At 45.8% G+C, this 24,898-nt stretch overlaps 1 protein-coding gene and 1 non-coding gene across 2 annotated transcripts in view; both read left to right on the plus strand.

The window, feature by feature from the left end:
• Positions 1–631: 631 nt before the first annotated feature.
• Positions 632–24,898, plus strand: part of LOC144178843 (beta-1,3-galactosyltransferase 1-like) — a 116,235-nt gene continuing 91,968 nt past the window's right edge. Inside the window, exon 1 of the mRNA XM_077706975.1 lies at positions 632–909. Coding sequence (XP_077563101.1) covers positions 859–909 — 51 coding nt within the window. The 5' untranslated portion in view covers positions 632–858. The remainder of the gene's footprint in view (positions 910–24,898) is intronic.
• On the plus strand, positions 5,889–5,961 carry Trnas-gcu (transfer RNA serine (anticodon GCU)). Its single transcript has one exon. It is a non-coding gene; the product is annotated as a tRNA-Ser (tRNA).

The raw sequence follows: 24,898 nt of genomic DNA on the forward strand, positions 1-24,898 counted from the left end.
AGTTCAAAATGAAAAGAGCCAGCGTTTCGCATTAGTAGTCCATTCTCACAATTTCTGCCTATTCTTTGTCTCTCATGTTTCGTTCGGATGCACATAGCACACAGTATTTTTGGCTTTTTAGAGAGGAAAGGTTATTCTGCTGAGCTCAAGGACGCGGGTTCGATTCCCTGTCGTTGTGGCCGCTTTTCTGATGCAGGCGAAAAGCAAAAACGCCCGTGTGTTCCAGAGTTCGGCGCACGTTAAAGGTCCCCAGGTGGTCAAAATTAATCCGGAGCCTCCCACTGCGGCGCGCCTCATCACCTGTGTAGCGTCGGCGCGTTAAACCTCAAATCAATCAATCAATCAATCAATCAATCAATCAATCAATCAATCAATCAATCAATCAATCAATCAATCAATCAATCAATCAATCAATCAGAAAGATTATTCTAACAATGTCCTACGTTTTGTTTATTTCTTCAACTTTTAAAATTGTAAGCGATATATGTGTACATGGCTAAGGCATGAGAAATTTCTTCTATGTTGCATCTTGAAAACCGCGCTCTTTCCTAGGAGTGGCCCTCTAACTTATTAAGCGGGAGATGGCGCCACCATGACGGTCACCGCGCGCGTTGGGAACCGGTGTGCTGGAGAGGGGCTTGCGGGCGAGCGTACTGCGGCGTGCGGTGTCCGCGCGGCGTAAGGTCGCAGGTGCACGACTGTGAACGGCTCCCGTGTGCTCTGATAAGCTTTAAAACGACGCGGGAAAGATTCGTGCAGTGCTCTATGATGCCCTGATGCTGCGTCAACGGTGGCCCGCTGACCATTTTCGACCGCAGCATGCTCGCCGGCGCTCCATGGAGCTGCGACTAGGCGGCGATGGCACCAATCGTGTCGTCCAGACGGCCCCACGCCCGGGCCAAGTCTCAGGTGAGCGTCGCCGTCTCCTCAAAGCGCTGCCAAAAATACTGCACTGCGTGAACCCGACCGACAATTTGTGACCTCACGTCGCCAAGACCGCGCGCGGAATCTCGTCTTGGAAGCGGCACGCTAAAGATGCCGCGCCAGCTTGAGCGGCCGTGCGAGTGGGAATACGGACCGGGGTTTGAATTGACGAAATCCGCAACGCTCTGGGCCACGCCGTGTTTGGAGGCAGCACGCCTTTGCGTTGGCACTACGGGCTAGTTTCGTGCTGGTTGTCTGCTGACATCCAACGGTTAATCCTTGGAAAGGTAGCCTCATGGTATTTCCCGTGTCGTGTGACTGTTCCTCGCAACAGGCGTCCGCTACCGTGTCCTTCACGGCGACGACGGTAGTTGAATGGGCTGTTGCGACTCGGAACGTGCGCGTGTGTAAGGCGGCGGCCGTGAGCCATCGTGATGCGCTTCCGAAACAAGCGCCACTTGAAGCGGCGCTGAACAGCGCTGGTTCTGGCGGCTTCGATGAACGAGGAACTCACGGGCCGCACGACTACCGCATGGCGTGCGTCCGGCTTGCATGCTTGGCGAGATACGCACGAGCAGAGTAAAAAGTGAGAACCGGTTGTGTCTGATCGTTTCCTCTGTTCTGCTCCGTTGCTCCGCCGTCCGGCCTACGAGGAAAACTAAACAAATAGCAGAGGAGTGGCCGTCTTCGAGGGAGGGGTCCCGTGCTCCACATAGCACTTCTGGACGACTTTGGCGTCGGCGTGTTTTCTTCCGCGATTTGGAAGACTTGTTTCTGTTAGCGATGTAGCTATTTTCGTAGCGTGGATGTTCAGCGCGGTCGCTCCGTTATCCTGAGAATTGCTGCGCCATGAAGAGTCCCATACATATTTCTGCGGAAAGGGAACAGTTTCTTTCAGAATAAACGTTCGGTTTTCTTGTTCTGTTGCCTTCATCCTTTTCTGTTTCCCTCGGTGAGATCATTTTATTTTCAGGAGATAGTTTTATTTTCGCACTAACGGTGGAAGGTTTGTATACAATCTTTTAATTTTTACATGTTCGGCTCGAATTCTGTAAAAAGTGGACGGCCAGTCGAAGTGGCCGACTTCCTGCCTATCAGTAATCCAGGAAAGTTTTAAACAATTTCTCCTCATGACGATAAATCGCGAGTTTTTTGTGTATTCTGTATGTGAACCCCTGTACCCCTTCTGTGCACCCATGTACAACGTTTATAGATACTTTGCCCATGTATGTATGTATGTATGTATGTATGTATGTATGTATGTATGTATGTATGTATGTATGTATGTATGTATGTATGTATGTATGTATGTATGTATGTATGTATGTACGTACGTACGTTTCCTTGACGAAACCGTCCTCTTGTCAAAACGTATGCCCCGCACTGAGTGGCGCCCTTGCCTAAAGTTTAAGCCTCCTGTTCCTCTGTTTTCACTATCTTCCTTGCTCCGTCATCTCTCTCTCTCTCTCTCTCTCTCTCTCTCTCTATATATATATATATATATATATATATATATATATATATATATATCCTAACGACACCATTAACAGAAGAATACAGAATCTGCAGCAGCTGTGAGAGAAGCAGCATGCAGGAATGAAACCGGAAAACAAAGTAAACGAAGGAACTAATTGCGAAACTTAAGAACAGGAATGTGTCAAGTGCGGCGGATAAAATTGAGCTAACTAAAATGTCTAAATTTATTAACAAAGGTAAAGCAAACAACATTCGTGCATACAACGTGGCAGGGATCGAAGAAACGCTGCAAATAGAAGGAGGTCTGAAAGCTACTAAGAAAAAGCTTGCCGTCGGCAAAGACAGAATGTACGCACTTAAAGACCAGAAGAATAGCATTACGAACAACATGGACGAGGTAATTAAGGTAGCAGAACGGTTCTGCACCAGGCTGTATGCCAGCGACGTTAGATCGGGGGAAACTACCGCTAGTTACTAAAGAGAAGGTAGGAAAGGCGCTCATGGACATGAAAAGAGGAAAAGCTGCGGGCGATAACATAACCGTAGATTTATTGAAAGGGGGAGGCGATATAGTACTGGAAAAGCTTTTTGCACTATTTTCAGAATGCTTAAGGACTCAACAAGTGTCCATAGGCTGGAAAAACGCGATCATTATTCTGATTCATAAAAATGGAGATACCAAGTTTACAAGGTACCAAGTTTACAAGCTCTATAACCTAAGTTATAGTTGGCCGCATAGGTGACAGCCTGGATTCCCATCAACCGAGAGAGCAGGCCGGGTTTAGGAAAGTGTGCTCAAACATGGATCACATCCACTTTGTCAATCAAGTGACAGAAAAATCCACAGAATACACTGAACCCTTTTACATGGCGTTTATAGACTATCAGAAAGCGTTTGACTCAGTGCAAACTGCTGCCGGGCTAAAAGCATTGTATCAGAAAGCGTTTGACTCAGTGCAAACTGCTTCTGGGCTAAAAGCATTGAAGGATCAGGGAATAGAAAGGTCCTACATAAGTCTTCTAGACGACATACATAAGAAATGTACGGGCAGGATAACACTTCACAAGCAAAGCGATAAATTCCGCATCCAAGAGGGTGTAAAACTGGGAGACACCATTTCACCAAAACTGTTCACAGCATGTCTGCAGGGTGTATACAGAAAGCTTGACAGGGAAAACACAGGATTAAGGATAAGCGCAGAATACTTCAGTCATTTGAGGTTTGCAGACGACATAGTCTTGCTGAGCGAGACTGCAGCACTGCAAAATATGCTTGAGGAAGTACAATAAAAAATCACTGCCGTGGGGCTAAAAGTAAGCACGACTAAATCTCAAGTAATATGGAATAAGCGTACCAAGAACGTCCCCTTTAGCGTAGGAAACGAAAGAATAGAAGAAGTAAAAGAATATTGATTACCTCGGACAGATGGTTAGTGCTGATCCGAACCGTGAGTGAGAAATACGGTGCAGAATAGGTATTGGTTGGGGAGCACTCGGCAAGGTCTCCCAAATAATGAAAAGTAACCTACCTCTATCACTCAAAAGAAAAATATACGCCCAGTGCGTACTGCCAGTAATGACATACAGAGCTGAAACTTGGCGCCTTACTGAATGACTGGAAAGCAAACTTCGGTCGGCCCAACGGGCCACGGAACGGATAATAATAGGAGTCACACTCAGGGACAGGAAACGAGCTTCTTGGATTAGAGAACAAACTAGAGTAGAAGATATCATAGTCCAATAAAAGAAAAAAAATGGCCGCGTATCGGCTTCTTGCAAATATCACTCATGTATTGATTTTCTGCCTTATATTTGTGTAATGCCTTGTTCTGGTTCAACAATGTTGACAAGTATGAATATTAAACCGGAGCTTGACGTCGAGATTTGGCTGTACGTATGTAAGACTATTGCGCAGTTAGTTTCACTTTGGCTGGGTGGCTGAATCGAGTCCCACACACACACACACAGACAGACACAGGCCAAAATATCAGCGTTTAAGTGGCCCAAGAAAAACTATCGTTTTTAAAAGAAATGGACTTGGGCTGACCGTGTAGTGAGACGAACCGGCAACCGGTGGACAATTAGGGTAACAGAGTGAATACCAAGAGATGGATCTAGGAGAAGGAGAAGGCCAGTAACACAATGGAGGGATGAAATACGGAAATTTGGTGGGCAACAGTTGGCTTCAGCGGCGCAGGACAGGAGCTGTTAGAATTCGGTTGGAAAGGCCTTCGCCCTGCAGTGGACCTTAGTAGGCTGTCGATGCTGATGCTGATGCTGATGTATATACCTACATGCAAACACACACACACGGATATATATATATATATATATATATATATATATATATATGTCTGAATCAGCCTACTGCAGGGCAAAGGCCTCTCCCATTAATCTCCAATTAGCCCGGTCCTGTGCTAACTGCGACCAATTTATCCCCGCAAACTTCTTGATCACAGCTGCCCATCTAACTTTCTGCCGCCCCCTGCAACGCTTGCCTTCTCTAGGGATCCACTCTGTTACCTTTAATGACCAACGGTTATCTTGCCTTCGCATTACATGCCCTGCCCACGTCGATTTCTTCTTAATTTCTACCAATATGTCCTTACCACGCGTTTGTTCCCTGACCCGTTCCTCTCTCTTCGTAATTGTCCCTTAATGTACTCCTATCATCTTCCGTTCCTTTGCTCGCTGAGTCGTCCTCAGTTTAAGTTGAACGCTCTTAGTGAGCCTCCAAGTTTCTGCCCCGTAGGTGAGTACCGGTAAGATGCAGCTGTCATACACTTTCTTCTTCAGCGACAATGGTAGGCTGCTATTAATTATCTGAGAATGTCTGCCATATGCACCCCACCCCATTCTGATCCTTCTAATTATCTCTGCCTCGTGGTTGAGATCTGGGGTCACAACTTGGCCTAAGTAGATATATTCGCTTACCACTTCCACTGCCTCGCCACCTATCTCAAACCGCTGTGCTGTCCCGAGTTTATTTATCATTACTTGGGTTTTCTGCATATTAATTTTCAAGCCCACGGTTCTATACTCTGGTTGTCCAGTGCGGCAAGCACTAGACAACCAGTGCTATATATATATATATATATATATATATATATATATATATATATATATATATATATATATATATATATATATATATATATATATATATATATATATATATATAGCGAATCAGAATAGGAAATGAGGGGCTCGTTGAAAGTAAGACAGAAATAAGGGTTGGCAGTCAAGAAAACCTCGGAAAGCAAAGGGGAGGATGTGGTAGGTAATTGAAACAGATAAAGAATTTGGAAAGAAAGAAATAAAGTGGAGAAAAAATGCCCGCCAGGTGGGATCCGAACCCACGACCTCCAGAATACCGGTCTGGTGCGATAACCACTACGTTACCGGCGGGGCTATATTTCCCCTCCACTTTCTGGGTATTTATGTTAGGTATTTTTGTTTCCTGCGCTTGGGGGTGGTAGAGTATAGCCCCGCCGGTAGCGTAGTGGTTATCGCACCAGACCGCTATTCTGGAGGTCGTGGGTTCGGATCCCACCTGGCGGGCATTTTTTCTCCACTTTCTTTCCAAATTCTTTATCTGTTTCAATTACCTACCACATCCTCCCCTTTGCTTTCCGAGGTTTTCTTGACTGCCAACCGTTATTGCTGGCCTATATATATATATATATATATATATATATATATATATATATATATATATATATATATATATATATATATATATATATATATATATATATATATATATATATATATATATATATATATATATATATATATAGAAAGAAATGCGGGCAGTCTACAACGCCAAAGAAGGCATAGGGGAATGGTTGGACTATATTTTTTTACCGTTAGTGAAATTATATCTATATATATATTTTTTTTTCATATTAATTGAAACGAGAGAAAATGAAGAAAGAAAGAAAGAAAAACACGCGCCCAGAGTGGGGACCGAACGAACGAGCCCCTCATTTTCCTATATATATATATATATATATATATATATATATATATATATCAGGGTGTCGAACCGAAAAAAATACCGGTTCGGTTACGGTTCAGGTTCGGGTGAAATAATTTCGTTCCGGTTCAGTTCCGGTTCGACAAAATTATGTGCCGAACCGGTTCGCGAACCGGTTCGGGAGCTTGAACCGGTTCGCGAACCGGTTCGATGAATTGAATTGTCACTGAAATTAGAAAAAAAACATTTAGTAGTTTAAAGCGACAGTAAAGTCAAAACACAAACAAAAATTCAAAATGCTGCTGTTCCCCAAGGGCAGTGGCGCAATTGCAAAGCAAACTTTAAATAATCACGAGATATTAGAAAAACAGATGAAGTGGTGACGATTTACTACCTACTTTCTCGTCCAGACTTTATGTTGTCCTAGCGACTATTCATAAAGCCACCGCCGAGAGATATGACGGTGGGATATACAGGGTGTCCCAGCTATCATGCACCAAGATTTAAAAAACGAGTAAAGGCGTAACTCGAAAGAAACCAGGTGCATAATGTTTGCAGTACTGTGAAGAAGCGGACAGTATTTTTTTCTTTAATGACACTTAATTAACTAATTGTAATTAATTATCTAACTCGAGTAATACTCTCCTAATCACTAAAGTGTCAATGAGGCACTTGAAGGTAACCACGAGGGGCATCTAACTGCGGTATTTTCAGCGATGAACTAATTGCGTACACATTTATTATGACTGATAAAGGAAACCCGCGAAATATGAAAAATACCACGTGACGGCGCCTCCGCGCGCACCGTAAAGCAACGCCCTCAAACAGGCTGCCTCTGAGTTAGCCAGAATGAAATAAACAAAAGAAAGAAAGAAGAAATCGCGACCGAGTTTGTTCCTTATCTGCACACGCGTCCCGGGAATCTTGCTGTTGCTGCTCCTTCCATGCATGCTATTATCAAGGTGATGCGCTGTCTTTTCGGGCGGATAACACGCGAAGCAGTTGCTTTCAATCAGCTTTGTTTGGGGACGCTGCTTTACAATGCGCGCGTAAGCGTCGTCACGTGGTATTTTTCATATTTCGCGGGTTTCCTTAATCAGTCAAAATAAATGAGTACGCAATTAGTTCGTCGCTGAAAATAGCGCAGTTAGATGCCCCTCGTGGTTACCTACAAGTGCCTCATTGACACTTTAGTGATTAGGGAAGTATTTCTCTAGTTAGATAATTAATTACAATCAATTAATTAAGTCTCATTAACGAAAAAATTACTCTCCGCAACTTCACAGTACTGCAAACATTATGCACTAGGTTTTCTTCGAGTTACGCAATTTCTCTTTTTTTAAATCTTGGTGCATGATAGCTGGGACACCCTGTATATTCTGCCCTTTCATTTTTTGTTAAAATCGCAATCGTCACTATGGAATCGCCTATCACGCTTACCTTGAAGCCTTAAATTTAGGTCTGCGTACTGGCGTGTTGAAATATCAGCGCTAATTACCAATGGCGCACATTTTTTTAATATTTGTAACAAAACAGAACAACCCTACTACAGGCACATAAATACTACCAATGAATTAGATCATTTGGTCACCCTGAATAATTTGTTAGCTGTCACCCTATCGAATGTGTTAGCCACACTTTTGTTAAAAGTAAGCTTTAGTTAACGCTCAGTCACTGCATTATTTCTCTGACCACTGCAATTCCTTTTGCGAAAGCTATACTGGATGTGTGCATTACAATCAGTATGTCATCGTACCGCCTGACCCCCGGCCATCGTTCCGTGTGCTACATTGCGTAATCTTATAACAGATTATGCTGTTACAAAATGAAAGGGAAATTTTACGCGCGGAGCATAAGAAGAACTTTTTTGGGTAGGCGCTCTTTAATTCGTCCACAGCAGTACTCCCCTCTGACCTGCCTCGGTGGCTCAGTGGCTAAGGCACTGCTGAGCGCGAGGTCGCGGGTTCGATTCCCGGCCGAAGCGGCCGCTTTTCTGATGGAGGCGAAAAGCAAAAACGCCCGTGTGTACGAAATTTCGGCGCACGTTAAAGATCCCCAGGTGGTCAAAATTAATTCGAAGCCCTCCACTACGGCGCGCCTCATCGCCTGTGCTGGGTCGGCGCGTTAAACCCCACAATCAAATCAAATCAGTACTCCCCTCCGGATCGAGTAGCAGTAGAAGTAATGTAGCGAGTTGGGCAGTCAGTACAAGTGCACCTTCGAAAAAAAAAGCAGATCTGAAAGAGAAAAAACTGCAGAACAAGCAGAAAAGATGATCGCTCGGCGAATGGGACAGTGTGAGGTACCGGCCGTCCTTTCTGCACGTGTCATCTGCTTTATTACTGCTTCTGCTTCCAAGACAAGGTCGAGGACTGCAGTTTCTTGCCAAGAGATTAAGTGCGCACCTTAACAGTTTTCCCTGACATATCTGTTGTTATTTGTACTTGTAAAAAACGGAGCTTGTCCACTGTACTGTCCTCAAAAATGGTCGTGGGTAAGGGACATCGAAGCCACTTGTAGTCAGCATCAAGTGGTTTAGCCACTGAGCCGCTCCTGCGGTCAAATTTGTCAAATATTACAATTTGCAGGTGTCGGACCTTTTAAACAAATTATGAAATGGAAAAAGTTTGCACACATCGGGCTTTCGCTGCTGCACACTGGAGCACTCCTGCAGCCTGATTGCTCCACTAAAGTTGCAGCTAGGGAAGGGCAAAGTCGTTTTATATCCCCTGCAAGCTGCGGAGAATGACATTTCCTTTGGTCAGCTTCCACTACGCTCGCGCTTCCAGCAGCAACAGACCATTGCTACATTGGTGCTCATTCATTTCCCTTGTTGTTACATAGAGTGTGATAGTGTTCAATTGTCTGGAGGGGGAAGTGAGCGAGCAGGTACGAAGTTGATGGTACGTGAAAGAAAAAAAAGCCTGAATTGCATTGACTGTGCAATGTCAACAACAGAGGGTCGAACCGTTTCGGCATGAACCGGTAACCGTTATTTCTTTTTTCGGTTCAGTTCCGGTTCGGGTTCAGCGTGCTCAAAAAATAACGGTTCGGGTTCAGGTTCAGTTCCGGCAAAAATACCGGTTCAGTTCCGGTTTTCGGTTCGGTTCGGTTCCGGTTCGACACCCTGATATATATATATATATATATAGATGTATACGGTTATATCACATTCTGCCTGGGTTGTTCCAGGATATGCCTGGCTTGTAAAAGGGGGATCATCAGCCTTCTTTAGGGTCCCTTCTAGCGGAGAGCGAGGGACTGTGTGAGGGACGGACAATGGAGAAGTTATTTTCCATCCCGGTGGCATCACTCACCCCGTCGGCCGCGCACTGTCAGGCGTGCCAGCAGCCTGAGTAGCGCGCCGAAGGGCCCCTCCGAGCTCGCACACCAGGCTCCCCCATTCACGCCAGCCGTGCTGTCTCCTTAATAATGGATGGCTGCTCCGGAGCTGCTTCATTATTGACAGCGTGCTGCTGCTGGGGCCGCCACCCTTGGGCTTTTTCTCCTCTTCTGCTCTCACCTTCGATTTCCTTTCTGCTTCCGGGCAGCTTTTGGTTGTCGGGGCACAACTTTTAACGCGTCTTCTTCGCCGATTACCGCAGTGTGAACGGTGTAAACTCTTGCCCGGAGTACCTGCGCAGAAATACGTAAATGGCGAAGTTTGGATATTTGTTCGCTGTGGTAGTGCGAAGCGCGATTGTTGTAAGAAGAAAAAAAAAACACAAAAGAGATATAACTAAGCGTAACGAAACGTTAAACGAAAAGTTAAAGCTGACAATGTAACTGTTTATAGCCACATCTGACAATTGAGACGTTTTTTTTTTTCGGAATGAGCAAGATCCACAAACCGAAACTAAGTCAGTTAAAAATGCAGTGACAAGAAAAACTCGGCAACTATCCCATAAAAAGGGGTGGCAGGAAAATAGCTAAAATAGCGCTCTGCAAACGTGTACGTACATCGTAGTTCGTACCTAAATTGTGCCAGATCATGCTGTTTCACGGATCGAAATGACCCAAATCCATTTGCGCAATGGGAGTTTGCTTTTGGCTTGACTGTGCAGACTTTCTTTATGGGTTATTTCAGAAGTTCTTTTTTGCTTTTCGGAGCTGGCTTATCATGAATTCAGACGGCAATTAGGAGATCGGGGAAAGATGCGTCCCCACATATCAACGACGAAGTGAACTAAAAGAAGTTAACGAAATGAAACTAAGAGATGTGAAATAATGATTTCATCTCGTCTCTGCCGTCTTTACGGAGTAACTCTGGTTACATTTATTTTTTACTCCCATATTTACCATTTTAGTAATTAACTAAATAGCCGCCGCTTACAAGCCGTGGCAAATCTCTCCCCCCCCCCCCCCCTTCCCCTTTGAGAGTGCGAACCGCTTCATTAAGGTGAAGATATGAGCAACCTTCTTGTGAAGCTTTTTGGAAATTTATGGCAAGGCAATAAAGAGCTTGCTTACTTCGTGTGGGCTTTCAGGCGTGCGCAAGAAAATTATCCTAGGGAAGAATTCGATAAGAGCTGCTAACGGTGCGAAGAGGACTCACCTGCTCTCCATGCATAGTTCTACTGTTCTTGAATTGGTTTTGCATATATTTAACGCCTTTCCTGCCAAACCTCCATCGCACCATTCTTGGAAGTCAATTTAAATAAAGTTTTCATAAGAATACCGCACCAACTTGAGTGGTTCAAGTCAGTATGGGCCAAATCCGAACTTATCGCCCTAATATTGCTCGAATTCACCGCATAATTCTTTATTACTTGTGGCCATAAACTTTTCCTAGCTGACATTTAAATAATGTCATATAATAGCTTTGACAGCGTTGCATTTACCTCCGGTAACAAACTTCCGCTGGTTTCTCAAATTTGCGTTAGGTGGATCTGCCTCATTTCGAGAAAAAAAAACCGCCCCAGTTGCACTATTGGTGGCCAGATGGGGAAACCAGCTTTGGTGACAGTAAACTGGGAACGCAAAACGTAAATAAAAACTGGAAAGATAAATATAAAAGGTCATTACTTTGTCAAATGAAGAAAAAGAAATGGACTTAGGTTGGCCATGTAGTGAGACAAACGAGCAGCAGGTGGAGAATTAGGGTAACAGAGTGGGTGCCAAGAGATGGGTCTATAAGAAGGGGAATACCTTTAATCCGGTGGAGGAATGAATGAAAAATTTCGTGGGTAAAGTGTGGACTCGAGCAGCACAGAACAGGATCGGTTGGAGGTCAATGGGAGAGGCCTTTGTCCTGCAGTGAACCTGAGTGGGCTGATGTTGTTGATGATGATTGTAATGAAAAACTTGAAGTTCTGTAACTAAACGAGAAATCTTTATCTTACCCACCGTTTTCACGCCGTGTTCCTTCTATGCCACCAGGCAAACGAAATGTTGCAACGGAGAAGCAGTGCAAGAATTCTTACGCAGCAGTAGAGAATTTCTGGGATTTCGAAGATTTCTTGGCGCTTTTTCCGCAGCATTGTCTGGGTTGCTTTTCGTTTCATGGACTATTTTGTTTCCACTCTGACTTAAAACACACTTGCTGGACTTGCCCTCGCGCCAGGCGATCACCCCTCTTTCTTCGTCCGAACCTTTTGCCACCCCATATTCCATACTCCCGATTCCCCGCATGGAGTATGATAGGTGTAACATTAAGGGACAATAATAGAGCGGAGTGGGTCAGGGAGCAAACGCGTGCTACGGACATATTAGTAGATTAAGAAGAAGAAATGGGTGTGGGCAGGGCATGTAATGCGAAGGCAAGATAACCGTTGGTCATCAAGGGTAACAGAGTGGATCCCTAGAGAAGGCAAGCCTGACAGGGGGCGGCAGAAAGTTAGGTGGGCAGATGAGATCAAGAAGTTTGCGGGGATAAATTGGTCGCAGTTGGCACACGACCGGTATAATTGGAGCAATTGGAGATCATTGGGAGACGCCTTTGCACTGCAGTGGGCGTAGATAGGCTGCTGCTGCTGGTGGTGGTAGTAGTGGTGAGGATGATGATTATGATGATGATGATGATGATCCAATACTCATGAGAGAGCTGGGCCGCTCCTCCACCGGATTTTCGCCCGATCCTCTGGCCTCCCCTTGCCTGGCAGATTGCCCACGTGCGGAACCCTGGTTCCTGTGGAGACCCTGTGGAGTACCTATTTAAGCGCATTCCGTCCCACCAGAACACCATTTTCGGCAGCCCGGACATAGGCCGCTTCAAATAAAGTTATATATCTCTCTCTCTCTCTCTCTCTCTCTCTCTCTCTCTCTCTCTCTCTCTCTCTCTCTCTCTCTCTCTCTCTCTCTCTCTCTCTCTCTCTCTCTCTCTCTCTCTCTCTCGAAATTGGCCGTATTTGATGCGACTATTTGTGCCACACATTAATAGAAGTCATTTATAGTCTTTTTTTCTTTAACATCCAACCTTTAACTCCAAACCAATGGTATTGAACGCAATGCTTACGGTAAAACGCTTTTCGAAGACCACTTTGCCCGTTCATAACCACCCAAAATCTCCCTCCATAATTGCGCGGTTATGGCGCATCCGCGTTCAAATCACCTGAAAACAGTGTCTATGCATATTGAAATAACGCTGGTGTTTTCGCGTTAACATAATTACTGGATCTTTTATTAGCTTCTCCGAACCTTCGGGCCGTTGTGCCATAATAAAGCGTTCATGGCTAATAAAACAAAAATCCATCTTTTTTTATCTCCGTAACTGCCATTCGACCTCTCCCCCTCTTTCTCCCAGTGGGGCTTTTCGTACATTCACATTTCAACGAATCTTGCTCCAAACCCCGACGGGACTACGTAGGAAAATACTGCGCTCCATTTATTGATACTACACCATCAACCACAGCTTCAACCGTACCGGCCTGTGGAACATCCGGCCAGGCTCTTGGCTGCGGGAAAATGCAATACATGGCGCCTGGTATCCAGGTGCGAAGACTCCCGCAGTGTACCGTTGGCTGTTTTGTTCTCGGAGACTTTATAGCTGGTAGTTTTACAGAACTCTATCCAAATGCCGTAACATGTGGCAGTTTTCAGTAGAGAGTTTGTATTGAAGTTTTACGGGTTTTTTAACGACCCTCTTCTGGCCGCCGTAACAGCTGTGGTTGAAGTTTTATTAATCGTTTTAAAACTGCGATTGGTCAGTTGTTAGGCGTAATAAGAGGGAACAAATCTCACTCCGTCAATGGGTGCGTTCCAATTTGCTCTTTAGACGGCTTCGTTGCCGTCTTCGCGGACAGTCTGCCATGTTAAGCCCAATTCCGATTCGAACGAAAAAGTCAACGAAGACTGCTTCAAGGAGACAGCATCGAAGTCGGCAACGATGCAGGCTACGTTCTTGTCCAAACCAGAGTTACTTGATACAGGAGTTGCGAAACTCCCCATGGGCCCTATGAATCAAAAAGCGGCCCTACGATTGGTCCAGTGTTTTGGATTTTTCCGTACAGTGGCGCCATCTGCTGGTGACAAAATAAACCATCCAACGTGCTTGGCCGCTGGAGGACCTGGGCGAAAAATGGTATTCGGGTGCTTACGTGAATTTGTTGGGACAAACGAGCTCAGTGTGTCCTGTCCAACCATGCAAGTGTTTTATATGCGTTCGAAGTAAGAGTAGCAAAAAATGCGATCGTGGGGTCAGCGAGATATGTCGTCGCCTGCGCATTCTCGTCTGCTGCGCGTCATCTGCGGTCTTCTGGCGTCAAGAAAAAAAGTTAAAAAATCGCTTCTACGGCTTTACGCATGCTGAAAGTATTTTCAAAGAGCCACTTGATCAGCTACTGGATCAGGCTTTGCATACGGTGTTCTGCAGGGCGCGCGACAACTGCAAATTTAGTACTTCAGGCCGGACGTATGTTGCGCCGCAGTGCCCGCACGAGACAGTCGCGCATAACGCAGAAGGCAGCGTCTCCTGCCACGCGCGTGGCAGCAGCCACGCCCCCCTGGCAACGGCTGCTGCCACGCGTGACGTCATAATGACGTCATAACATTATAATTGTCATTATTTTGTGTAGTGTAGTCCGAAATACACATTTTTTTTATTTGCAGTACAAAATAACGCACCATTGAACTGCTAAAACTTTTCTAAACAAACAATTTTGTTCTTGCGGGAGCAGCCGGCGATGTTGCTGCTGCTGCCAGCTGCCGTATCGCGCACATGGAGTCGCGTGTCCGAAAGCGTGACGAAGCTCCGATTTTCTCGGGCCGACAACGTAGATAAACCGGAGTGCATATTGTTAGAAGCACTATCTGAAAACGTGAGAAAGTTGCTTGTGATTATGTATTGCGTGGGGACCCAGCCAGCCTTTCCAGACCGCAGCAAAATAGCCGCTCTCGAGTAATGTTGACCTGTGACCGCTTGGTTATGCTTGGTGTACGCCGATGGTACCTGCGTACAGTTTCAGCGTACGTGAGACGACATCGCACAGCCGACTGGCCTCGTTCGAACAAGCTACGTTCCACACAAGAAAAGACACCGTCCGAGCGTAATTCTGTGAACCTTCCGACGCATGTCGGCGCGGCGGCATCTACTATCAACAGTTTGCACCACGGCAAGTCCAGAATGCTTAAATGGGCGACCTGAAATCGCGGTGTGTGTTCTCGAAATGAAGACAACTTAGCAGCGCCAAAAGATAATCAGAATGTACAGTGCCGAGGACGAAGGGTAGTGGCGGCAACCGTTTTTTACTAGGCACATGTGCGCATTACAATTACAGACAATTGCGCCGAGAATAGGAAAGGTAATCTTTGGTGTCCCCACACATGTACCACGTACGTACCACTACAGTAGATCTCCTCTTCTGAAATATTAGCAAGGAAAACTCGAAAATCGGGAAGTTCTTATTTTCTAGTGGGCGAAATTGTAGCTTAAAATTTGTTTTACACCCACGATACGTTTTATGAGCAGAAAAGTCTTGTGAGCATGCGCCACAAGGATCATAATTGCGTGATATTCAGCGCTTAAAAAGATTTCCTAGTAGAAACCAAATATTTCGTAGTAGGATACATGATTCTACAACAGTTTAGGACCTGCGACCTTCAAAAGGTAGACTAGCTAGACGCTTCATCTCATAGCCACTGCACTGGTATAACTTTCACATCTCACTGTACCGTGGTGTACGCTATGTTGGCCAGACTTGACTGAGTCCCTCATGCAAAGGAAGTTAATTCAGGACACACACCCAAACGATAGGGTCAGAGAAGAGGCTGTAGAGACGGCAATAGGAAGGGTATATGCTTGGCCGGCCATCATGTCTAATACACCTACATGCACTCCAGCATATGAAAACCTATGGGTTCTGCACAGGCTCAATAAGCAACATCAAAGAGAATCTTAAGATGTGCCTGGAACGTGAAAGCATCTACGGATTGTTTGTGTAAACAGGTATAAGCAGCGAGCATGCTGCAAATGTAATTGATAGGCAAACGTCAAGGCTATCATGGGGCGAATTTAACAAAAAGAAATGGTGCAAAAGATCCCAATTTCAAACTACATTGATGTTATATGTGCATGCACTATAAACACAGTCATCAGTATGTTAACTGTACGTAAACACTCAAGTGATATGATCAAACGGAACTAGAGGCCCCACTGCAATCGCCCAGTTATGTTTCTTTGCAGTGGAATAGGTCGGTATCTGTTAGTCGCACAAACAAGATTCTCTGATGGCATGGAGAAATAGCTGGAAAGTGGCTATGGAGCTCCAGCTGCTTTACACATTTTCTGTAATACCAGTTATTTGTTTGAAGTTTTGCAATAAAATTGATCTCATTTGTTAGTCTTTTTAATTAATGAACGAAACTTTTCATGGCCACAAAACAGTGGTCGATAAACAAATGCTCACTTTCTTTGGTGGCTTGTAACGATTCACTAGAATTTCACATGGCCAACCCAAGGAATCCATGGCTCGTACACTGCAGGGTAGTGCTAGTCTCCAAAAACATTTGCCAGGACGACTGGAAACTAGTGCGGCCCACAGGCTCCATAGGTGGAAACCAGTAGCCCAACCACAGTGCCATAAAACAGCTAATGAATGGAGTGAGTCTCTGCTAAATATTAAGCAGGTTCAAAGGGTAGGTTCGCATTGATAGATTTTGTGCCATCGTTCACTGTGCGTAGATTAACTATTTAACGGGCACAATAGTCATTTTTGTTATTTCGGACAGTTGAAGGGTTGCCTAAATGTTCTTTAACAAAACAAAAAGTGAAAGCTCTCAGGGATTTTAAAAACATTGTTTAGCCTCTCCAGCAATTGTCCCAGCCTGAAGGAACTCGGCTGATAGTTGGTGCCGATTGTCGTCCTCGCTTGCTAGATCCCTGACCAAGCACATGAATGCAGTGACTAAGAAAGATGGTGACCAAAGTGAGAAGAGAAGGTGGATCCCGTACAACAGCCCTTGATCATCTAAACACCAGAAAAAAGCGCCGATGACTCACAGGCCACGACTAGGGCGTTAAAATACCTTTTGACATACATTTACAGGGCATTTACAACCTTTTATCAAAAAAATCTTGATTACACACACTCCCTCCATGGAAGGGGTTTGTTTCTGACAAGGTCGTTGAAATTTGTTATTAGTGACAACATAAACTCATCATTGGTCCCTTTCATTCAGCACACTTACGGGCTTCGTTTTAAAAACCCTGCTGTTCCTATTTCACGTATAAATGAACTGCTTATGCAATATTCTCTTATTTACCTATGTTCGAAGTAAACTGTGTTATACCGTAAAATGTGATGTGCCGAGTGCATGCAGGTGTAACATTCTTCAATGGGACATGCAGAACATGAAGCTCAGTGCTGATAAACTTAAATCAGGGAAAATAAAGCTTCCCATGTTGCTTCTTTATTTTTGTAACTATTCTCTCTACCAAATACCTTGGTGGTAAACTCAACTAAGCTCACCTTTTCCCTAGGCCTTTATAATTGTTTTGCTCTGCAATTATACATTCTCAGCTGGAGCATGCCTGCTGAATTCAGGCCCCAACCACGCTTTACTATTTCTCAATTGCAGCTGTATGAAATGTTGCTCTTTAGGTTTTGCCAATGATTTCCAACAGGCCATTTAATTGGTGTCAGAACCATTTTATACCTTTAATTGCTATTTATATATAGCAAACAGTATTATATCATTTTTCATAACACATTTTGTTGTAACCTCATTCAATGATTTTGTTACCCCGCCAGCCTGGTTCATAAATCTTTGCGTGAACATGCCCGTCTTGCAGCTAATCTGCATTAACAGACACCACACATTTTGGCTTTCCAGCGTAGCTTTGGTGCCCGCAAAAAGGAATCTTTTTCTTGGCTCCTCTGCAGCGCTTTGTAGAAAAAGATCACTTGCTGGTTTGGCTTTCCCGCAGGGCTCTAGTGTAGTGCAAGAAAGTATCGCGTGCTTATTCCTTTTTTGTTGAAGTTTTAATGCTGTGCATCTTCCAGAAGAACCCTGGCATTTTGTTTAGAAACGGAACTTCACAGCACAAACAGTGCAGAGATAGTAGAGCTACTCACTTTTTGCATAGACACGGAAGTTTGGCAGATCACTTGTCATTGACAAGCAAGTGTTTGATTTCTGGCTTAAGGTGCAACGCTGGGATAGTTTACTAGCTGGGGGGAAAAAACACAGCACTGATAAACGGTACTGAAGTACTAGGAAAGGTGCCGTGATCAACATGGTTTCCATGTGTTGGCAGCTTTTTGGTCCAGTGTTTTTCATGAATATTTGCCAGGGGGCCTTAACATGGCCTGCTTTTGTGTAACAAAAATGTCAACAGTGAAGCACTTATCAATGCTCACATGCTGCTCATTGATACCAGAGCAAAAGTACGTTCAGCAGTCATTTTATTGTTAAAGCCACCCATGATCCATACACCTTCCAGCTGTACTGCAACTTTCACAAACACCGACAGACATTCACATCTACGCACGTGGCATTGGCTCCAGTTCTTGCACAAGGAATTAAGAAGTACTCTTGGGAGTGGGCAATGTCACGCTCGACACCAACCATTACCCCGAAGTTGTACTTGATGAACTATTTTTTACGCCTGTTGGCTTAAAGGATTGTTTAAGTGCCCGTTTTGTGGAAGAAAAAGAAACAGCTAATGGGCACACAACACACAACCCGTGAATGTGTTTTCTAGCAGCTGGCTTCTGACGAGACTTGCATCATTGTTGGGACATTTTATAAAGCCCCTTACCACTAAGTAAATTCACTTGAGCAATTTTCCAAAACAGTTTACACAGTGCGGAGTTAAAAAGCAATAGAATGTGAAACGTCCCCTCACAATTAGAAACTCTTCCTGTTCACTACCCCAAAGGCTTTGACAGTAGACGCTTAAGCACGCTTCACCAGTTGCGAATACAAGCATTAGTGTCAAGTTGAACTCCGCAGAGTGCTTGGGATGGGCATATAGATGTCACAGCCACTCGGAATTTGTGCAAAGACTGCAAGCCTCCGAGATAAGCTCTCATCATCATTAGCCCATCCTGCTGAGAGTGAAAAAGTATTGTGCCTGGTTATGTTCAATTCCAACCAAGCCAAACACAAGAGTAAAGAAGGAACGAGCCTATCAAAATACATACTCAAAGCAGATGCAGGAGGAAGTTCTGTTGCCTAACCAGGTTAGAGGAGGCGAAAGGTACTGGAGCGAAGGAAAGGGAAATAAGAGCCAAGCAGTAATTTTAAGCCTTGCCTATCATTTCATTAAGACTTCCTAAGTTGAAACCACAATGGTACTAAGCAACAAATCTGAGCATAGAACTGAATTGTCACTTGTTAACCTTATGCACACCAGACTTTTAAAGGACTATTAGCAGAAGTTCCAAACTTGGCTCACACGGCGATCTTATCGGCTGCACTTCTCCCATGCTTGCACAGTTGGAGCTTGAGCCTCCTTGCACAAGAAGCCAGCCAGTCAGCGAATGGTTTCAGTGGTATCTTGAATAGATATATCTTTGGACGGGCAGTTGGGCTCCACCCACGGAAGTGCAACTGCACTCCCTGCACGGATTCTGCAGCGCTACGTGCACAGATCGTTTCTGTGGGATAGTCAGGATACATTTCTCGGCGACAGTACTACTGCCCCGGGGGAAAAATTGCAGAAGCTACATGCGAGATCGGATTGCGTTCGATGATGCCGTGCGCTACCTGACGACACTCGATTCGTGCACACGCTGACACTACGTCGCTCGCTACGGCGCGACGCGATGGAAAATACTGATCCCTACGTTTTACAATTGAGCCAGCACTCCAGAATCAGAACACAAGGCTTGGCATGGAAGAAGCGAAGCACAAGTAGACAACAAATGCAGGCGCGTAAAGCAAATAGCACGCGAACTGCAAAACAACGTGAAGCTTACAAAATATTAAACGACAACAGTACAGTTCTAGGAGCATGTAAAATGCGGGGCGAAGCAGCGTGCAGAAAACAATGCGTTAGGCTTACCAAGACGTGCAACAGCAAGTTCACAAAAAATACCCAATCTAAATAATTACAAGCACACCTCCCAACAAGAAAAAAGCGCCGCGAGGCAGCCGCTGTACAGGGAGATAAGGACGTAACGATGCGTCAGGCCTGCCATTCGAACCACGGGCGGAGAACATCGGGACACAAGACGCGAACACCCGGCTGCCGTCGTCAACACAAAAAAGTGGCATGATCAAATGACGTAAATATGACGTTTGTTTTGTGACGTCACAGGAAGTCACGTGATTACTTTAGCTTGACGTCACTTCTGCGTGGCAGCAGCTGTTGCCAGGGGGGCGCAGCTCGTGCCACGCGCGTGGCAGGAGACTTAACCAACGCAGAAACAAACGCAACATAAAAACCGGAGTTAAGAAAACAGTGCATGACTTAAAATAAATAATTGTGCACCTTTAAAATACAGTTGAACGATAAATCGCCAGTTTGCATAATTAGTGTGTTTTTTTGATAGTGCATGCGGTGGCCGCTGTGGCGCTACCATTCGCACGATCCAAAGTTGTGACGGGGGGGGGGGGGGGGGGGCGTCCAGGTGCGGGCCGTTTTTTTCATAGAGTTTCTTACAATATAACTAGAGGGGAAACTGGTGCTGCGATCGTACGCCTCAATGGGCGTGATGGGTAGTTGTGGATTCGGATTGGCGCTTGATGGCTCGTGGAACTTACTATGGATTGCAGACAGTTTCGTTTTCGTTTTGGATTTGCATGAATGCATTTGCCTAGGCGGGGTGTTGGGAGGAGTGATCAAAAATACGTTTCTCCTTCAACTGCATGCCTCGCGTGCACTGACGCCACCCTGAGTGGAATGTTTTACAACCAGAGTCGCGAATTGGGTGGGTTATCAATCCATTGCCGCAGAGCGAGCATGAAAACACAAATTACGGCGCTCTGTGCGGCGAAGTTGTCTGCTAATTAGGAGTTGCGGCGCTGCTCGTTCGGCTGAGCAGTGTATTGTCAAAGCTGACGACGGTTGCGAATCGCTTGGAACAGCCACACCTTTCGTGCGAACGCCGGCTCCTACCGCGTAGAACAGCAGCACCGGCGGCTGATAGGAACGCAGCTTGATGGATGTCACTAATTCACGCAAGAATAACTTCTCCAAAGGTAAACGGTTTCTTTTTTCTTATGAGCACAAAACTTCTTTTACTATTACAAACCACGAGCGCCGAAACTTTTACAAGTAGTTTTTAAAGAAGTCCGTGTCCTGCTGTAGTTGGCAGAAAATGGCAAACCTGCTCCACAAACCTTCTCGACTCCGCGTCTGCTTTTTAGTTAAACGCGCCGTTTTATTTCGTATAAAACCGGTTTTTCGTCACTAACTTTTTTGTTCGCCATGTAATTTGTAAACGGAGAACCGGGCAATAAGAGCTTTTTTGTCAAAAAACACAATTTGCGCAGCCATAAGCCCGTTTCGATCCTACGCAATCCGGTTCCAAAACTACCCATCATTCCCATTGAAGCGTAAGCGCCGCTGCCATGTTCGCGTTGACACTAGCGCCAGTTTCCCCTCTAGTTATTTGTATGAAACTCTATGGTTTTTTTAGGCGGAGTTTCGCAACTGCATTAATCGAAGAGCTGTCCGAACCGTCCAAACTATCAAGTTACGCCAGCGCCAGCTTTTTGCGTATTAATGTTGTTGCGAAGTAACTTGTTCTTTTATTGGAATATTTAGTATAATTTACTAGGAGTAAAGATGATTTTATTTAATTTTTAAATCGCGTAGAGTTTTCAGTAGTATGATTTACGAAACCTGCGGCATGCGTTGCTCAGCATGTCTGCTACGGGGTTGTCGTCTGCGTTGGTGTTGTGTTTGTGACAGCTGCGCTGTTCCAATCTTATTCCTTTAGAAATCTAATTAGACTGCTTCGTAAGCTGTCTACTAAGTTGTCCGCTTCGGGACGCAGCCTATGGGGCACGTCGTCGTGGCCAAAGGCGGTTGGCGTAATTTGTTAGCGTAACTTAACACGTAGATTATGCCGCGTGTAACGGGCGTCTTGCCGAAGAACCGTGTTTTCTCGTGCTATAAGCTCATGAATGCAATAGGATTCCACTACACACGCACCACTTTCCTATCATTCTGCACGGTGAGCCCCCTAAAGTGTCTGTTTTACACGTCTCGCTTTGAATACTCGTGTTTTGGGTTACACGGTTGTCTATGCCTGTGGCTACAAGCTCGAGCTTCGCTACCTCTTGACGTAATTTGGAGCTAACTGGGAAAAAAAAAATCATGCTCCCCTCTGTCTAACGACGACGATGGTTGAAACCGAAGCTTTCTCGTGAGGAATCCCTTCGTTGCCGTCTCAGTTTGGACTTTGAGTCGCACATGGCTCGGACTTCGACTCGCACGCAGTTCGGACTTCGCAGCGGTTTTGACTTTGACCGTTCGCAATTTAAATACGCACCAAGGAAGCTTAACGTTCTACTATCCTCATCGTAAGACGAAGGAATGGGTGCATGATTTTAAAGACGATAGTCTTTCTTGGGCTACTTAAACCCATAAATTTTGGTCCGTCTGTCTGTATGCCTGTGACTTGATTCAGCCACCCGGCCAAAGTGAAGCAGAACCTGCCCTATATATGGAACAGAACCTGTCTTATATACCCAGAGCCAAATCTAAACGTAGGCTTTCCCGCAGTGCGTTTTCGACGCGACATATGACATCAGTGTGACACAGAAAGCTTCGCTTTAATATCGGCTTCCACTTACTCGGGTGAAACACACACATGAGCGGAAAATGGCGCGTCTGCGCGTGCATCTCCCGCTCCGAGAACCGACCGGTCTGGCTGCCGGGAGACCCCCGGATCGGCCGGCCGTTCCCGTCTACCTGCTCGATATTTGGCCGTGCCTCTTCGGTAGCCACATAAGTCTACCGGTTAACCTGACAGCTCCCTTTCGCCCTCGGCAACAGGCAGCAACATAGGCCACTCTGGGTGGCGCGCTTGTTAGCGTGCAGACGAACGCTGTCTGCAGCGTCATTGCAGGTATTCCAATTCTCCCGAGCTCGTAGCGGCCACCTCTGTCCCATTTGGGCAAATGCAGCTGTACGAAAAGAGATTAATTCCGGATTACGGCGCTGATGAGGTTGCCGCCACGGCTGGGCAAGCCAATAACCTTGCGACAGTCGGAAGAGGGTGTTACTTCCGGCATCACAGAGGGGTATTACTCCAGATCGAACGGAAGGAAGTGCTACGTCGCCATCTCCGAATGACTGTTGTATCAAACGCTTGTCGCGTTGACGGCGAACCGAAAGGAGAGTTGACATAGCTGAATAAGCGGCTATAGCGGTGTTCTGGGCTGAGCATTCTGCTTGACGCATATACCTTCGACTTGTGTTTAGAATGCATTAGATTGATTGATTGATTGATTGATTGATTGATTGATTGATTGATTGATTGATTGATTGATTGATTGATTGATAAACAAAGGAAATTTAACCGACGATTTCTGAAAGCTGGCCCGCAATGGTGGGGAAGAAACACTTCCCGGAAGCGTGCAAGCCGAGTGTATTTTACATTTCTTTTCGACGCGTTCAACAAACCCCGGAAATTGCGACATCACTTCGACCGTCATTGTTCGTGAAACGTGCGATGTGAATTCGGCATTCCTTTTAGAGCTCGGCTGTCGCACGCCACTTTTCCAGGTTTTTTCGCACCAACAGAAAGTTTGGCTATCAAAGAGAAACCCAGTCGTCTGAATAGCGCTAACCAGCGCAGAGAGCAATACATATGCGCAGCTAACGTCCGTGAGTCGTGACCCGCGCAACGCAGCGCCTGCCATCGACGACCCATCCCGTCGTGCTCCCCTCGCGACAGCTGCGCGCGTACGGAGAAATCTCTTTCGCCTGCACGACACCTCGCTGTCCGCGGAGAACGGAAAAGGAAAGAAAAGCAGGAGTGGGAAGAGGTCTCTCTTTCCCTCTGGGCGCGCAACGCGCCGGGTGACCTTCCGTCGCGATTCGCGTCGTTGGCTCTCCCCAACGTTACTCCCCTTCCCAACGTTACCCCTTCCCCTGCCGCTGTCACATGCATCTTTTTTGGCCCTTCTGTCTCTTCCGTTCCCTCATCCTCTCGCCCTCTTCCCTGTCTTTATTTGTGCTAGAAGGCCTTAGAATTTGCGTCCGTCGCCTTTGCTGGCAAGCTCTTGTCTGGGTCCCCTCTTTCCGGGCGGCCGCTTATGTTTTTCTTCTGCTTCCTACTCGGTTAATAACCGCCCTACTTTTTGTCGTGACCACGTACTGAGGCTTTTCTTCTAGTAGGCGTTGCTGCCCGGCCTCTGACGTTTCCTGAATGGCCTTTTGCTGTTTGGAACGCCCGTGTTTTCGTCCTGGCGATTACAGAAACGTAGAGGTACGCCCGCCTTATAACGGGACGATTGGAGGTGCTTTTTACTGCTGTTTGTTGCGCTGAATTGGCCGCGCTTCCGTGGGAGACCGGCTGAAAGTTTGCAGCGAGGCTATTTTCGCAAAGGGTGTGGGCAACTAAATTGGGTTCTATTCTAGTTCACCTGCCAATGCTGACAACCGGTCCGGCAGAAAATTTTCTCCATCGGAAGGAAGATCTGCGTCGCGCCACATGTGCCGTCGTCCCAACGTGTGTAACAGACCTCCCCAACTAGACTTACTCATGGGAAGAGGATTGCCGCACAGACTTCGCGTTTCAGTGGCACTTTCACCTGTTGTGACCCGGACGTGGCCGCCACGCTACCATGCCCCGTCCGATGACACCTGCCCCTTCTGCACAGCTCCTGCCGAATAAGCTGATGCGCACCATCTATAATGGGTGTGTTCTTCAACAGACCCAGCGGGAAGTCGGCACCTTACAGGCACAGGCCTCCATCCTGGAAGACCCCCCGGCCTCAAGCGGTGGCTTTGGGGACCCTACCACCACTGCCTTCTTGCCTTCCTCCGAGCGACGGTTGCCTATCTGTACCCGTAAATAGGTTTTTTTTATGCCAACGGGAATATTATTGCAAATAAAAAAAGATGCGAAGAAATAGTGTCGAGTTAATATTAAGGGGTTGGCCAAGTTGGTTCATTTCCTA

The sequence above is a fragment of the Haemaphysalis longicornis genome, unplaced genomic scaffold (assembly GCF_048455015.1).
Source record: "Haemaphysalis longicornis isolate Haplotype H1 unplaced genomic scaffold, Haemaphysalis longicornis Haplotype H1 scaffold_4, whole genome shotgun sequence".
Taxonomy (NCBI): domain Eukaryota; kingdom Metazoa; phylum Arthropoda; class Arachnida; order Ixodida; family Ixodidae; genus Haemaphysalis; species Haemaphysalis longicornis.